Consider the following 16298-nt stretch of genomic DNA (forward strand, 5'->3'; position numbering starts at 1 on the left):
TTTCTGCGGGAAGTTTGCATGTTCTCCATGTACATGGTGGGTTCTATCCGGGTACTCCAGCTTTCTCCCACAGGTAAATTGGTCTCTCCAAATTCTCCCTAGGTGTGTGTGTGTGGTTGTTCATCCTGTCTGTCTCTGTGTTGCCCTGGCGACCTGTCCAGGCTGTACCCTGCCTCTCATCCAGAATATTTGCTGGAGATAGGTACCAGGACCCTTCCTGACCCCACTAGGGACAAGGGTGTACAGAAAATAGATGGATAGATACCAAATACGGTAAAATTCTAGCAACCGGAGCTGATTTATTAATTTATTTTTTATTTTTTGTGGGAAGTCAGAGTTCAGGGGAAGATGGAGCTGAATGTGGGACAATACTGGAGGAAAACGTCTTAACAGCAGCAAAAGCAGGACAACAAACCCCAAACAACGAGCGCTAAAATGGAATGGCTTAAATCGTGTGCGATCAAGTCAGAGCCCGAACATAAATCCAACCAAGAATCAGTGGTAAGACCTGAAAACTCATGTTTACTAACGCTCTCCATCTAATCACCCTGAGCCTGAGCTGTTTAAAAGGGAAGGATGGGTCAATCTCTTCTGAAAGACATGTGGCTGCAAGAATGTGGTTACTCAAAGTACTGACTCACAGAGGCTGAATGTGAAGGCAAAACACAGTTTTCAGTGTTTTTACTGACACTAAAACACATTAAAGTTTACTGCTGTAACATGAAAAGGAAAGAAAAAGTTCAAAGGGGTATGAATACTTCTGCGAGGCACAACATAAACTGGATCAACAGGCAAAAACTGTAAGTCTTCAGATGTTTGAAGGAGGTAGTGACATAGGTTAGCAGACATGAAGTTGTAATAGTGAACAGTGGTTCTAATTTCCAACCAGGGGTTTTTAAATGTTTGTGGAATGATGCAGTGTGAAAAATTTCAAAGGATGTGGATATATTTTTCTTTCTTTCTTTCTTTTTTTTTTTGCAAAGCATGGTAATTATGCATGAATATCAGTTACAGCCTGTCAAAATTTCAGGATACATTAGAAGAAAACAGTGGGCATGTGGTTAACGTGCTGCAATAACACATTTACAGTCCTGACATGCAAGATAGCCCTTCTGCGTGTCTGCAAAATAACAAATTAAGCCAATTTGCTAACCCTGTGAGCGTGATTCCCTGTGATGTTCCATGTCCTCTCTGACTCAGAGCCTCCTAAACTTCTGAGTGTTGGTGGTTGTGTCCTCAGAATAGCCACACCACAGACCCGTCTGGTGGCATTTGGAGCAGCACGCAAAGCCAGGCATCACAAATTGCCATTCCGAAAATGCAGACAGACAAGATGCAAACTGCCAGACAGCAAAGCACTTTGATTTTTTCTTCCAGTGGGGGGTGAAGCCTTCTTCTGCAAAAGAATGGACAGTGTCAAGTGTCATTAATGGATTTATTTTAATCATTTAAGTTCACATAAGGTAACATGGAATTTTGTCAAAATGACATTGAGTTATGCGTCTTTGTCAGGGTTTTTGAGCTTATATTAGACGAATAATGGAACATTTTACTTTTGAGGAGAATAAATCCATGTTCCATTTATTATTAATCAAAGGCGACTCTAAACAGACGTGTGTTTGGACTCAGTGTTTCAGCACTTTGCTGTTTTCTGGAAGTTTGATCCAGATTATTGGGGCATAAAACCTAAAATCTGCTTCTTAATGATTGGCTCTGATTCTGGGGACGCCCCGTCTTATATTGTAAATAAAATGCACAACATGCCTGTTTCAGATAATTTCAGATAATGTTCCGATATATTGCTCTATTTATGATTTATTGTAGGGAAGTGAAACGGTTTAAGAGTTACATTGTTAATAACTATATAGTAGTCATGTGTCGTTAAATCCTCTTTAACTTTCGCTTAGATTTTTTTTTACTTCAGATATTTTAATTTACTTATAGGAATATTTATATATTTACTGTTTTATATTTACATATAGTTGTCAGCCATAAGTTTATTTATATTCATAACAGCGACGTGCGGTGAGGTTCATAGCTGGTGAGGAACCGACTTAAACACCTTGCAATTGGGTTCAAGTCCTGGCCTGTTCTCTATATTCTCTTGGGATAATATGGTCCTCTTAGTCCATATACCTGTGTGTGGATTTACAAATCTAGACCCCTGCATGTTATTGTTTACATAAGGAAATTTCGCGCATGCGTACAATGCTGGAGGGCAAAAAGACTATTCTTTAACGTGCGATGCTTAGCCGCGCCGCCGCTGCAGAATAATTCCGTTATCTCAATCAAACTTAGACATGTAGATATTATTAATTTCGTGCTGTGCTTAACAGCAAAGGGAGAAACCGTTAAAGTACAACTCAAAACCACGTCTTTCTCGCTCTCTGTATCAGCGCAGCTACTGTATGGCTAGCTCGCTTTACCGTCTCTTACTCTGCAGTTGTGGAGTCATAATGTCTGGGATCATGAGCGCCCCCAGCGATGAGGCACGAGAACTGCCTGCCTCACCTCCTATCTGTTCTCTGTTGTTTCTGATCGCTCCTCCTCAGCACACAAAACACGTTACACACACAGTTGGTGACAATAAAAACACAGTACATTAAATACATAAGCTAAATTATGGAAAATCTGTTCATACATTAAATGTTTTTAGCCATTTTATTGGCGACGTACAGACAGGAGGAGCATGCTCTCATAGAGAGACCGGTGCAGTTAGAGAGAGGTTGCGCAATCCCAAGTGAGGCTCAGCTCGCTGCTGCCTCACCGGCTTCGCTTCTAACCATTTGAATTGGAAAATGCGAAAATTCAGCGATTTTAAAGAAAAAATTATATCAGATTTTGTTAAATTAAATGAAAAATAGGTACTGTATAGTACAAACCACAGGGTGAAATATCTTTATAAATGATTTTATTATTATATATTATTTTTCCACGATGACAGGTGAGGCTCCGCACGTCACTGATTCATAATATTTATGGATTGTATTTATATTAATATTTATTCATTTTCATGGTACTATATCTATATTTTGTTTCTTCATATGAATATTTATTTCGTTTTTTCTTTATTTTTAATAATATTAATTTTATTCACCGTAGTTTTTATGGAAGGTATAATTTTTCAGGTATTGAAATAATACTTTCATTTATTTATTTTTTTTAATACCTCTGTTAAAATCCTGTCTTGGGATTGTTTGACCCTCAACAACAACTCATGCATGGGACACGGTACCAAAGCTACGCTGACAGGTGCGTGAAAACGTCCTCTAATGTCTTCATTCCCCTGGCAGCGCCACGGTTTGGCTCTGCTTTCTCCAGGCTGACGTCACCGTTGGCTTGTGTGAGATCGGAAACCAACCTGTGGTCTCCGTGTAATCCAGGCTGCCCTCAGAAGAGTCAAATATACCTTTTTGGGCCGGGGCTTGATGACAACATCCCCGGTTAATGTGGTGAGCGTTAAATCAGAGCCGGGCTCATGGCTTTGAAGCCTTTGTTAATAGCCGGGAGAAGGTAATACCTCCAGTCACACAAAAGGAGAGGAGTCGTATGATTCATATCTCATAAAAGACAACATCTGCTGTGAACATAAGTGACACAAAGCTCCACTCTTACTCTGTGGTGGCGGTGGGGGAAACTGGTCTGTGGATATGCTTCCCAGCTCCCAGCTCTTATTAAATTTTCTGATAAATGTTGGAATGACGGACACATGTGTTCCCCGACGACCGGGGTAGGTGAGTCTTCCAGACAACATGCCCTACAGGTGAGGCATGATGATGTTTTCTGACTCGGGTTACAGCAAAGGAGCCTGGGACAGGTTGATGGAGACTTTGTTTGATGTTGAAAAGAGAGAAGCCCGTGGGAGAACAGCGCCCGAACCTGGGAAAGCTGTTAAAAGGCACCTCTCAACAATGTGGTTATGTTATGTTAGAGGCACACATCGATATTGCTATTTAAGCACTGAGGCGTTGCTGGTAATTTGTTACGTGTTGGCATTGTTTTTCTCACTTTGAGCAGAGGACTGAGTGTGATTTAATCCAGCCGTTGCAGGAAAATTGATCTCAGCAAATCCAGAATATAGTAAAAACTATATAAAAGGGGTAATTTCCTACAATGTGTCCTTAAAAAAAAAAAAAAATTCCTTTACTGATACAGCTATTTTACACAAATGAAGCTGAAAGCCAAACATACATTTCTGGAAATGCAGTGAGGGTTGGATTTTGTAAGTTGGCTCACTTGCAAAGAAACAAACAAACAAACAAACAAAAAAAGCATTTACTTAAAAACAGAGAGCGAATTAACCGAAGATCTGAAAAAAAAAAGAAGCACATTTCGTAGAAGTTCAAATTGATTTGCATGCCACTGAGTGAAAGAGGGTGATTGATTCCCAACAAAACATGGGTTAGCACTTGGCTTTGAGAATTTTTTTTCTTTCATTGGCAAGCGAAGCAGAGAGATGTTTTTATAGTTGGTCACCAGGTTTGCACACATCAGGGATTTTGGCCCACTACTTTATCCATCCTATAATCCTTCATGGGTTTTGGCAGCAGCTTGGCACCTCAGAGCCTCTGCTCTCACTACACATGTACTGTAGGAATGAAGTCTGGAGAAAGTCCATACTTTACTAACATCTTTAGCCACAGTTTTGTCGCTATGAAGGTGAATTTTGTCACTTCTCTTAAAATCTTTGTCTGATTGTAGGAGTAGAAAGCTGGACAGAGTGTCAGTTTTAATTAATTTTAGCTACGTAAAAACGAGCACATTTTATATTTTCTAGAAATTTAGCATCAAATTAGTTGGAGGAATGGAAATGTATTGAAGTGACTTAAAGGAATGCCTCAAATAATTTCATGCCACAAAAATCAACGTTTTTTTTAATGATTAAAAAAAAAAACTATCCTAGAATCAGAAAACGAATCACGTGTAAATAATATATGAATTTTACATATAGTTAAATTTCAGATATGTAATCTTTAAAGCACGTTATCAACGTGTTTGTCAACATTTTTAAATCTCTGCTGATACGTCGTCCATTAAAAGATTTTTATATCCATGACGCAGATTTGAGTTCAGCTAACAATACAAAATAATAGAAGATAATAAGAGTCAGGCTTAGATTACCCTGATCACGCAGCAATCTATAAATCAATCAAATCCCGATTAGGGAAAAATAATCATAGTTTGTGGCTCAGTGCTGCCATCTGCTGGTTTCTCTCAGTCAGTTTGCGCATTTCTTCATCCTAGTGTCTCTCCACTTTGAAATTCATAGCAACTACGTCCTCGATGCCAGCCTGCAGCTCATCGTGCTCCTGCACGGCGGAGACCCCTTTAGGGGTCCCGGTCAGGATGAGATCCCCCTCTTCCAGGCTGATGAATTCGCTGATGTAGCTGATCAGATAGGGGACCGAGAAGATCATCTGCGAGGTGCAGCCGGTCTGCCGAAGCTGGTCGTTCACCTTCAGCCAGAGCTTCACGTTCCCCGGGTCGGGGATGCGATCTTTGGGGATGAAGTCGCTGACAGGGCAGGAGGTGTTGAAGGCCTTGGCCAGGGTCCAGGGAAGACCCTTGGACTTACACTCGTCCTGGATGTCCCGGGCTGTCATGTCCAAGCACAGCGCGTACCCCGCTACGTGCTCCATGGCGGCGGACTGGGGAATGGCTGTACCCCCTTTGCCGATGACCACCCCTAACTCCACCTCGTGGTGCAGGTTGCTGCTGTACAGAGGCACCAGGATGGGGGAGCCCTCTCTCACATATGCAGATGGCGGTTTCAGGAACAGGACAGGCTCTGTAGGAATGGCGTTTTTAAGCTCTTTTGCGTGGTCTGCGTAGTTTCTCCCCACGCAAATTATCTTCCGTCCCCATTCCCAGAACCGAGAAATATTCCGCGCTGCCATCGTGGGCAAACTTTAGCTTAGTGAATGTAGTTTGTGGCGTTACGAGCAGGTCAGCATTGGAAACTTTGACCGACCTTAAATAAAGCCATAGACATAGAGGAATGAGATGCCGCTCTGGCCTCGTTTACCCGAACAGACGATGCTTCAGCACGTCCGCCATATTACGAGTGGCATGTTTGCCTTTGAAAGAAAGAATTTCAGTAAATTCAATAATTCTCCCATCTGTTATCTATGTCTGTGCAAGGTTGGGGACACACTGGAAAGTACATTGGAGGTCAACACACACACACACACACACACACACACACACACACACACGTATATGGACTAAGAGGACCATATTATCCCAAGGGAATATAGAGAACAGGCCAGGACTTGAACCCAAAATCTTCTTATTGCAAGACAGCGATACTAGCTGTTAAACCATGCAGCCCAAATTCAATAATATATGCACACTATCTGGAAATCAAAATAATTTGTTTCTGAAAATATACTATCCATCCATTTCTCCACACATCTATTCTTCTCTGTGCATCAGTCAATTTATATATTTGTGAATCGTTTTTTTCCCTGTCTATTCATCTATATCTACATCACTTTCTACCCCCCCTTTTATCCATATAGGGTTATTTTGGGTTATAATACATTTACAAACAATTTTAAGGTGATTAGAATAAATAAATAAATAAATAAATAAATAAATAAGATAAAATAAAATAAAAAATAAAAAAGATGCAATGAAATGAAAATGAACAAATTCAACCGAATATAACAAAAACAAGCACACTGACACAAATATTATCTAATAATAAAAACATAAGTTTAGGACTTATTGAGTTAACTCTGACACTCACAATATGGCGGCGACGTCTCAACCAGGAGATTACGCAGCGTCTAACACGCCTGTATCTATGCCAAAGAACTTGATAATCAACCTACGGCAAGCCAGAGGAAACCTATACATAAATAAAACTTGAGATTGAAACCATTAATTTTCACATTTGATCTGTTTATCACATAAATGTTTGTCACATAAATGTTTATCACGTAAACAAAATAAACTGCAAGTGTTGATCAAATGCGTCCTTACTGACTAATTATCATTATTTAGACGAAATACCTTCAAGATTTGATTGGTAATGTCTAGCGAGGATGGCGTTGATAAGAAGGCGGAACTGAACCAAAACCAAACTTTTCTGGTTAGTTCAGCCGTGATAAGATTGCAGTATCTGTAATGTTAATCAAGTCACTTGTGGGGAGTGCCTGCACTCTGATAGGAGCAGCTACAGCGTTAAAGTTTGGTATGTCCGAAATGTTTCACAGTTGGCTAACATGTTAGCCTGATTAAGTTCGATGTCGCGTACTTATTATATGTTGGTGATGTGTTTACGTTTGTGTCTCCAGTGATGCGAGTGAACACAGCTGGCCTGTCTCTGTATTATTGTTGTTACAATACTTATTTACAAAACCGGGTATAATAAAGTTGTAACTGATGTTAACTGAAAAAAAGCTAACGTTTAATTTTAGGGTCGTCAACACGCCGTCCGTATGCTTTTACTTTTAATAGCATAAAACACGTTTTAATGAGCAAACTGCGGTCACAGTAATAATAGGTATAAAGTGAACCTCAGAGTGTTTGTGTCCTTCCTTGAAGCACCTGTGGAAGTGAAAGCCCAGACAGCCGCTCTCCTTCACAGCACGGTGAGGAAATCCCACCTGGTCCAACAAGCCAACATGAGGGTCGAACTTCTGCCAGCGCTCAGTGACAACTACATGTATCTGCTGATCGATGAAGAGTCAAAAGAAGCTGCCATTGTTGATCCAGTGGAGCCAATAAAGGTCTGTACTTGTGATGGTAAATGAAATGCCATAGGTAAAAGTTTTTGTATAGCAGCATAAGCTGGTTTTATGTTGGTTTTGCAAACCTTTTCTTTGAAAATCACTTTATTCCTGTATTGGTAGATTTCTGTTGGAACTCGAGAACTTCTCTCGTGGTGACTCAAACATGAGATGGAAATTTCTGCATCTTGCGAAAATGAAGGGATTTTGAGAGGATGACTCAGTCAGTCAAGTGATTGGAGTAAAAACAGCAACTGCAGACTCATTGATATTAACACATCTGCTTCAAAAAGCATTTTAAATTTGACATTGGAACACTTTTTTTGGGGGGTGGGGGGGAGGACAAAAGAATGAACAGAAAATGAATGGAAAAGCATCCAAAGTCCAAAGAGAAAGTTTGAACTTCAGATAACTTGGAGAACCATTAATCACGCTGACCACCAGCTGCAGATATGTTGATTTAGTACCTAGTTTTAGATTAACTTAAGAAGCAAGTGTGCATGGTTGTTTGCCTTGTGTCTTTCTGTTTATCCTGTGACGTTCTCCACCTCTCACCCTATGACAACACAGACAGACTCTAGACCCAGCCCTCCTCCACCCTACAGCAGATGAGGCAGTAGAAATTGGTAGATGATAAATAAGTAAGATTTTGTTTTTCTTGGCCGAGGGTGTTCAACTCTGTTTTTTTTGTTGTTGTTTTTTTTTATGTGTCTTTGCTTAAACACTACTGCATTAAGGACTGAATAACCTCAGTGTGTTATTACATTTTGAAGAGGCCTGTTAATAGACCATTCATATAGTATGAATTTTATATTCTCAGTCTCTTATTTTCCTTTTTTGTTTGTTTTTCATTTAAATGTGTTAAACAAGGGGGATGCTGGATATTTAGGACTGGAGATGGTCATTCCCGGTCTATGCAGTGTATAATGTAAAGACCTCGTATTCTCAGTGCTTTTGAAGACATTCAAGGCTCTATTGACACAAATTCCTTAAAATCTTCTTCACACCAGGTGACTCGACCTGACACGCAAAGCCTCCACCATCAGTTTCTCCTTGCTTGATTCACAGCACGAATGAATCCCATTTTAGCTCTCACCAGCCGTTTTTGCGCCACTAACATAGCCTTGCTCTCTAACATAACATCAGTTCTTTTTCTGCCATTCATCAGGTTGTGGAAGCTGTCAGAAAGCACGGCGTTAAACTCACAACCGTTCTGACCACCCATCACCACTGGTATGCTTCGTAATGACGTTTAGCATTAACAACTTTAACCCAGATGCAAACATGTACCGGCCTTGCACGATTCAGGCTTTATCCATCCATACATCTTTTATACCTGCAGCGCGCCTCTTCTTCTGCTCTTGTAGGGATCACGCAGGTGGAAATGAGAAGATGGTGAAGCTGATGCCAGGGCTGAAGGTCTACGGAGGAGATGACAGAGTTGATGCGATAACGAAGAAAGTTTCCCACTCGAACACCTTCAAGGTAAGAGTGCAGCATTGTTCTTTCCTTATTATTATAATACTACAGTAAACTCCGCCCGGTAAGCTCACCTTTTATTTTTTATTTTTTTTAAAGCTTGGATCACTCAGTGTGAAATGCCTGTTCACGCCCTGCCACACAACCGGCCACATCTGTTACTATGTGACTAAAGAAAGCAGCTCTGAGCCACCTGCTGTTTTCACAGGTTTGCAAATGCTATGACCCTTATCACATGTTCTGTTTAAATGCAATGTAAGTTGCATCTCTCTTGTTTTTTGGGGTTTCTTTCTACATGCAGGTGACACATTGTTTGTGGCCGGCTGTGGTAAATTCTTCGAGGGTACGGCAGAGCAGATGTACAAAGCCTTGATAGAAATCCTGGGACGTCTTCCTCCCGAAACGGTAAATGTAGCACCATGTGAATCAAATATTTGTGTATTTACTTGGGATTTTATATGATAACCTGACGCAAAGTAGTTGTTCAAAACTGTGGAACTAAAATAAAAAATAATGCGCTACTTTTAAAAGTTTATGTTAGAAATTGTAATTACAAAAACAAATCTGAATCTGAAAAACGGATCCCATCTGTTTTTTGCAATTATCATGTATATACATCATGTATATACATAATTGCGCACTGTTGTATTTTAAAACATAAATTTGCTGATTTTTTTTTTCCCCCATAGAATCTTCAAAAGTAGAATAATTGAGGCAATAAAATATCATAATCTGTTATTTTTTTGTGTGTTTGCAACATAACCTGATAGTTTCTAGTTGTTATCACAGGAGGAACCTAACTTCTGTTTTTCTTTACAGCGTGTTTATTGTGGCCATGAGTACACGGTCAGCAATCTGAAATTTGCACGCCATGTTGAACCGCTTAATGAAGTCATTCAGAAGAAGCTTGAATGGGCAAAGGTACTGGAATTTTGTGCCATCGCTTCAATCAGATTTCTAAAAAAAAAAAAAATCTAAATCTTTGTAAAGATTAAGAGCTTCTTGTGTGTTTGCTTTCTTTGTTTCTTTTTTCTCCAGGAGAAGTGCAGCGATGGAGAGCCAACTATCCCGTCCACCTTGGCAGATGAATTTACATTTAATCCCTTTATGAGAGTGAAGTATGTGCAGCCTGACTGAGCACTTGTTCAATTAGAGGATTGGAGTTTATTTAAAACTAAATAGTTTTTTTTTGGTTTGTTTTTTTCAAACTCACTCTCATTCATTTTGATGTTTTGTTTTAGAGAGAAATCTGTTCAAGACCATGTGAAGCAGACCAATCCCATTGAAACCATGAGAAGCCTTCGGAAAGAAAAAGACAACTTCCGCGTCCCGAAGGAGTGACGTCCAGGGTGTTCCTGTTTTTAACCCCTTAAAGCACTGCAAGTTCTACATTATTTTAAAGAGTAACTACAACTCAACCTCAACACCATTTAAAATAGATCCACTACATTTACCCCTTGCTGAATGTACCAAGTTATACCGCCATAGACTCAGATGTGTGAAATAACTAGATGTTCTCATCCTGTTTTATGAGGTTTGTTTGGCTGATGGTGATGGGACTGGTTTAAAGAATATATGGCTTTAAGAGATGAATTTTTTGTAATTTGTAAATGCTTAAAAATATATTAATATATTGATGTACTAACATTTTTCATTCAGTGTTTAAATTTTCCCACTTCATGAAACGGAGCCGTGTAAGGAACAATCAGCCATATGTGTACATGGTTTCTGTAAGTGGATTTCATATGAAATAATAATCTCATTTAAGAGCAATATAGTTTTACTCTGATTGCCTTTGTGTTGGTTCTACATTTGCTTAAAGCCTCATTTGAGTGAAATGCAGCAGAACTTATACTTAATTTCTCATTTTATTAAGAGTGGTTGGTGTTGTCAGCATTGCTGATTAGCTATCCTGGATGTTTGTAAAGCAATCTAAAAAGAGCACCGCATGATGTTCTTTGGAAAAAGCAATAAAAGACATCTGTTAGAAGAAAGTCAATGGAAGGATGTTTTTTGATGTGTCAGAAATCTTTTTTTATGAGACAAGGTACTTCTTTGGTGTCTTGTGTGTGTGTGTGCATGTATGTGTGTGATGAAATATGTCTCATAGTTGCAAGGAAACAAATAGAATTGGACATTTTTGGGGTCAAATGTGTAAAATGAACCATTTTCAATTTATATGTAGACTGTGTCTATTAAGACAGATAGAAAACGTTTCATGCAAAAAAAAAAATACCTTCAACTGTTTAAAAAAAATATAACTTTAAAACAGGTAAATTTGACCAACAACATAAAAGGAGGGTTAAATATACTAACTGATTCCGAGAGCATAAATGTTTATTTTGTTTTGTTTTTTGTCAATTTAAAATTGAGACCTAGTACTAAATAAATCCCAGTGGGTGTTTACCTGTGTGATTCTATTTTCCATCCATCCATCCATTTTCTTACACCCTTGTCCCTTAGTGGGGTCGGGAGGGGTGCTGGTGCCTATCTTCACCTAACGTTCCGGGCGAGAGGCAGGGTTCACCCTGGACAGGTCGCCAGTCTGTCACAGGGCAGGTGATTCTATTTTATTACACATAATTTGATAAACTTGTAAATTAAATGTGAATAAAGCAATGCATACCTAATTCCAAGTTAAATTACTAAGATATGTTGTGCGGCTGATCTTCCCATTTGTAAAAACATAGATGTTATTTTTTTTTTATGCATTTATTTTTCATCAATTTTTGTTAAGCTGAGGTAGCTGATTATGATTTGGGCCTCATACAGCCTTAAGCTCTGACTGACATCATGTGAATAGAAATTATACTAATTATTAAAGCCCAAAATAAACACTCAGCAATAATTCAAGCTGATATGCAGTGAATATTTCTGTGATTTTTTTACCAAGTTATATATTCCTCTTAACGGTTGGATTTGTCTGACTCGATTAAAATGTCTGCGTAATGACGTTTGACGCAATGGCTTTATTAGGTCATGATAACTTCCTGGTCTGAATGCAAAACTGAGCTTTAATAACTTTGCCTTTTGTTAGTCGATGCGTTTTGATGAAATTATTGTCAAACAAGCTGCAGAAAGCGTTTAACATAGTTAATAACCTAGCTGGGTTTATAAAGTGTGGTATAGAGTGTGGATTGGTTTATAACCAATTAGCACAGATATTACAGGAGGTGTGTGCTGTGGTTTGTGGAAGCGTCGCGTGCCAGGGTGCGTGCATGCGCGCGTGAGAGCCATGAAGGTGAAGGTGATCTCCATCCTGGAGGACAACTACATGTACCTGGTGATAGAGGAGCAGAGCAAGCAGGCCATAGCCGTGGACCCCGCTGTACCTCACCGGGTGAGACGTGAAAGGGATTCACGGTGGAAGATAAAATAATGGCACTTTTACAAAAATTTTATTCAATTTTTAACTGAGAAAATTGTATCCATAGGAACACATTGAAGTGACATATTTAAAAATAAATAAATAAAAAAAGTAAAAGCCAACTATAACAAAACTATTATACTGCATTTAAAAAAAATCATTTTATTAGTGTTTCTTTAACGTAATGGCTAACTGGTTTTTATTTATTTATTTTTTGACAGCTGCTGGAAATTGTCAAAAGAGAAGGCTTGTTTCTCATTGCTGTTCTCACAACGCATTATCACTGGTAAGATTAGCATATGGGTCCAAACAAACTACACGTATTCAGTCGGTTATCATTTTAATTCGACAAATTATCCTATTCTATTCAAGTGTGATTAGCTATGAGCCATAGCTAATCACATAAAATTTGATGAGCGTATTAGCTGTAGTTACATACCTACATTATCTTATTAAGAGTAGTTAGTGGTGCTTGTAGTGTAGGTACAATATTCAGAAATATTTGTAAATGTGTACTTCTTAGAAGTGTAGTATAGACATAGTTGCTTTCTGACAGTGCTCATGCACAGATGTTACTCTCCAGTCTAGTTCACACCAGTCACTTACCGCTGCCTGCGGTATCTTGTGAAAAGAACTTTTCTGTCATTCCCTAGAAACAGTATGATGGAAAATGTCAGCAGATTTGAAGCCATAACTTTTTAACCTCAGTATATCCTAATATTGGTAACTGCATCGTATTTGTTCGACTGAACTGTTTTTCTTTGTTTTTGTTTGTGGTTGCAGGGATCACGCTCGTGGAAATGAGGCTCTGGTGAATGAGGTTCCTAGCCTCAAGGTTTATGGGGCGGATGATCGAATCAAAGGGCTCACAGATAAAGTCACAGACTCTCAGGAACTGAAGGTAAACGGATGTAATCCTTGACACTAAAAACATTTACCAGTCAGGGTTGCAGTTTATGACGATATTTTCTCCATTTGCAGTTTAACTCTATCAATGTGAAGTGCCTGTTCACTCCTTGCCACACCTCTGGTGACATGTGCTACTACATCTGGGAGGATGAATGCACAGACGCGCCCGCTGTGTTCACAGGTCTTTGTCTGCTCACGTAAAGGGCTGAATAACCAGTTGAATCTCTCATTTCTTGCGTTAAGAAATTATGCCTCCGCTAGCTGGTTTTGTTTGGGGCACCATAGACCTCTGTCGTCTAATTCTCTCTTTTGGCTTTCAGGAGACACGTTGTTTATTGGTGGATGTGGGAGGTTTTTGGAGGGCACAGCAGAACAGATGCACCACAACCTCACCAAAGTGATCGCTTCCCTACCTCAAGAAACAGTGAGTTAGTCAAACAAAAAAAAATCCAACTACTTAATTTTAGGCCATTTTCGCACCAAATTACGATTGGCACACTGTCACTGTTTATTGGCATAGTGATCATGGGTGGTTTCAGCTGCTTGTTGAAATCCTTTTAGTTACTTCTGGCAGGAAGTAATGTGGGAAGCTCCATTGTTGCCAAAACCGGCGGTGTGTCGGATATTCTCCTTTAACCACAAACATTTTTCCTAATATGCTCAAATCAGTCGGGGAAACTTTCATGCCCAACAGGCAGTGTGTTGAATTCTTGGTGCACCAAAAGAAACCTCTCCAAGAATCTGTTTAAAATATATCTATTTTTTAAAACAGAAAGTGTTCTGTGGACACGAGAACACAATCAAGAACCTAAAGTTTGCGCTGCTGGTGGAGCCAGAGAACGAGAAGGTTAAAGAGATGCTGAGCTGGGCCAGGGTGAGTAAAAAGCATCAAAAAATGTTGAATGATAATATTGTTTATAATTTTATACTTTACGTCAATTCAGATAAATTTTTACAACATTTTTGGTAAAAAAAAATAAAAAATTGCTTGTGTTTAGAAAAACTATGCCTCATTCATAGGTCGACTGAATCATTTAATTGACTTTATGATCAGTAAGACATTTCAATCAACAATACTCGTATATTCTCGTGTTTATTTCCTCGTAGTTGTTAAAGTACTGCTTAGTATAAATTAGATTGAGTCATTTGTTAATAATCTAAGACATAGTAATAGTGTTACATGCTCTGCGCATAATTGAATCTTTTTGTATTTATTTCTTCCATATGGATGCTTTGCTCTCCATTGCTAGGCGAGAGATGATGACGACAAACCCACTGTACCATCCACACTGCAGGAGGAGTTTGATTACAATCCTTTTCTCCGCCTCTCGTGAGTTTTTATGTTTAGCTCATATACAGTGTTCAATGGAACACGAGAGGTATGCCTGGATGAGTAATTTTTAAATGAAATTATTTAGAAACATTTCTTAAAATTGCTTTAGCTTTTAATATAAAAAGAATATGAGCTGGAATGTTCAGTTTCTGTGTTTTTAATCTGTCCTAATTTTTCTATTATTATTATTATTATTATTATTGCAGGGAGAAAGCAGTGCAGAAGTTTACTGGGAAGATGGAGCCTGTAGAGGTGATGAGAGTCCTGAGAAAGGAAATGGATAAATTCAAGAAGCCCAAGGAGAGACTTCCGCCTCAAGCCATGTTGGCCTTGCAGTGGGGTCTGCTCATGAGCTCTAAGGACCGTTTAAGTCCAGCGATCAAAGACGGTGACTGAATGTTGTATCACGCTAAAGACCGTGGCAGCGCTGCAGCTGTCTCTCTTAAATTAAGAGATATTAGTGGGATTATATTTTTGTTATAAATCAGCATTTTTGCACGTTTAACACAAGGTTGGGACGCAGAACTGTGCTAATTAGCTCGACCCTGTTCTATAAATCCCTGTTTGCTTCTATGGCTCGTAATCTGTGGTCAGATCCGTCCATCCATAGCAACACTAATAAATGTAAAGTTTGAATGTGGAGTAAATGCCTAAATGTACAGGATGAGTTATTTCTGTAAATGTTTTTTAGGAAATTTTCAGAAGCCCAAATACTAGTTCTGATTTAATTATGCAGAACATTTTATTGGTAGAAAAGTCCTGACATTAGAGTGAAATTTAATGCAACCAAAATTACATGCAAATATTAAAAAGCGAAAATGTCACAAGGCAATAGAATATTTACTGTAAAGTCAGCATGGGCCGATGAGATTTATGCTCTATGACATCGGTTCATAGTATTTTGATGGAAATATTTAAAACAGTCCAGATTGCTTTTAGTTAATGCAAATAAAAAATTCCTATTGCTTCTAAAAACATAGAATGTTGATCACGAGAGTTACAGTAAATATTATATTGGCCATTCACATTTTTGTACATGGATAAAATACAGAAAACTCCATTAACTTTAGCAGTAAATCACAGATAAATATAATTATTGTGCAGCAATTTACAGTAGGGCCTCTAAATGTGAATTTATCTGAATTCAGATGTTTCCAAATGTGGACGGCACAAACAACACTAGCTTTGTTGTGTGAGAATACTGTTTTCCAAGGTGTCCAAACTTTATCCATGTGGGGCCAAAATTGTCAAGTTAAAAGTACTCAAAAAAAAGTATTTTTTAAGCTGCAGAAGTAGTCATTGTGAATAGTTTTTTTTTGTTTTACCTGCAGCTAAACATGCCATACTTGAATAAAATGAACAAAGACTGATTGAAGAAATGTGATCTCAAAGTTGTTTCAATCTGGAAAAATAAAAAAAAGAGGGATATACTTTCCTAATTCTTTCTTTCTAATAAGACCTTTATCTAATTCCT

The 16298-nt window shown here is 38.7% G+C and overlaps 3 protein-coding genes and 1 long non-coding RNA gene across 4 annotated transcripts; 2 read left to right on the forward strand and 2 right to left on the reverse strand.

The window, feature by feature from the left end:
* Window positions 1–664: 664 nt before the first annotated feature.
* On the reverse strand, window positions 665–7611 carry LOC145552544 (uncharacterized). The gene is made up of 3 exons (XR_014088623.1): window positions 7524–7611; window positions 6752–6832; window positions 665–1396 (listed from the first exon to the last, which is right to left on the reverse strand). It is a non-coding gene; the product is annotated as an uncharacterized LOC145552544 (long non-coding RNA).
* fahd1 (fumarylacetoacetate hydrolase domain containing 1) lies at window positions 4847–6174 on the reverse strand. The gene has a single exon (XM_008416806.3). The coding sequence runs from the start codon at window positions 5895–5897 to the stop codon at window positions 5241–5243; it is 657 nt and encodes a 218-aa protein (XP_008415028.1). The 5' UTR covers window positions 5898–6174; the 3' UTR covers window positions 4847–5240.
* LOC103469241 (hydroxyacylglutathione hydrolase, mitochondrial) lies at window positions 7024–11214 on the forward strand. The gene is made up of 9 exons (XM_008416807.3): window positions 7024–7198; window positions 7552–7736; window positions 8905–8969; window positions 9104–9221; window positions 9315–9423; window positions 9517–9620; window positions 10035–10136; window positions 10254–10333; window positions 10457–11214. Exons 1-9 carry the CDS (start codon window positions 7132–7134, stop codon window positions 10554–10556), a joined length of 930 nt encoding a protein of 309 aa, XP_008415029.2. The 5' UTR covers window positions 7024–7131; the 3' UTR covers window positions 10557–11214.
* Window positions 11215–12163: 949 nt separating this feature from the next.
* LOC103469239 (hydroxyacylglutathione hydrolase-like protein) lies at window positions 12164–16252 on the forward strand. The gene is made up of 8 exons (XM_008416805.3): window positions 12164–12555; window positions 12804–12868; window positions 13366–13483; window positions 13564–13672; window positions 13812–13915; window positions 14264–14365; window positions 14742–14821; window positions 15031–16252. Exons 1-8 carry the CDS (start codon window positions 12451–12453, stop codon window positions 15218–15220), a joined length of 873 nt encoding a protein of 290 aa, XP_008415027.3. The 5' UTR covers window positions 12164–12450; the 3' UTR covers window positions 15221–16252.
* Window positions 16253–16298: the final 46 nt, after the last annotated feature.

This window comes from Poecilia reticulata, chromosome 8 (assembly GCF_904066995.2).
Source record: "Poecilia reticulata chromosome 8, P_reticulata-male-v2, whole genome shotgun sequence".
Taxonomy (NCBI): Eukaryota; Metazoa; Chordata; class Actinopteri; order Cyprinodontiformes; family Poeciliidae; genus Poecilia; species Poecilia reticulata.

What these genes read in the sequence shown, in the direction of transcription:
- fahd1 (XM_008416806.3), bottom strand. Translation starts at nt 5,897, where the DNA reads ATGGCAGCGCGGAATATTTCTCGGTTCTGGGAATGGGGACGGAAGATA.
- LOC103469241 (XM_008416807.3), top strand. Translation starts at nt 7,132, where the DNA reads ATGTTAATCAAGTCACTTGTGGGGAGTGCCTGCACTCTGATAGGAGCA. An exon ending in ATCCAGTGGAGCCAATAAAG is followed by an intron (nt 7,737 to 8,904) that starts GTCTGTACTTGT and finishes GCCATTCATCAG; the next exon opens with GTTGTGGAAGCTGTCAGAAA. An exon ending in AATCCCTTTATGAGAGTGAA is followed by an intron (nt 10,334 to 10,456) that starts GTATGTGCAGCC and finishes GTTTTGTTTTAG; the next exon opens with AGAGAAATCTGTTCAAGACC.
- LOC103469239 (XM_008416805.3), top strand. Translation starts at nt 12,451, where the DNA reads ATGAAGGTGAAGGTGATCTCCATCCTGGAGGACAACTACATGTACCTG. An exon ending in CTCACAACGCATTATCACTG is followed by an intron (nt 12,869 to 13,365) that starts GTAAGATTAGCA and finishes TTGTGGTTGCAG; the next exon opens with GGATCACGCTCGTGGAAATG. An exon ending in AATCCTTTTCTCCGCCTCTC is followed by an intron (nt 14,822 to 15,030) that starts GTGAGTTTTTAT and finishes TTATTATTGCAG; the next exon opens with GGAGAAAGCAGTGCAGAAGT.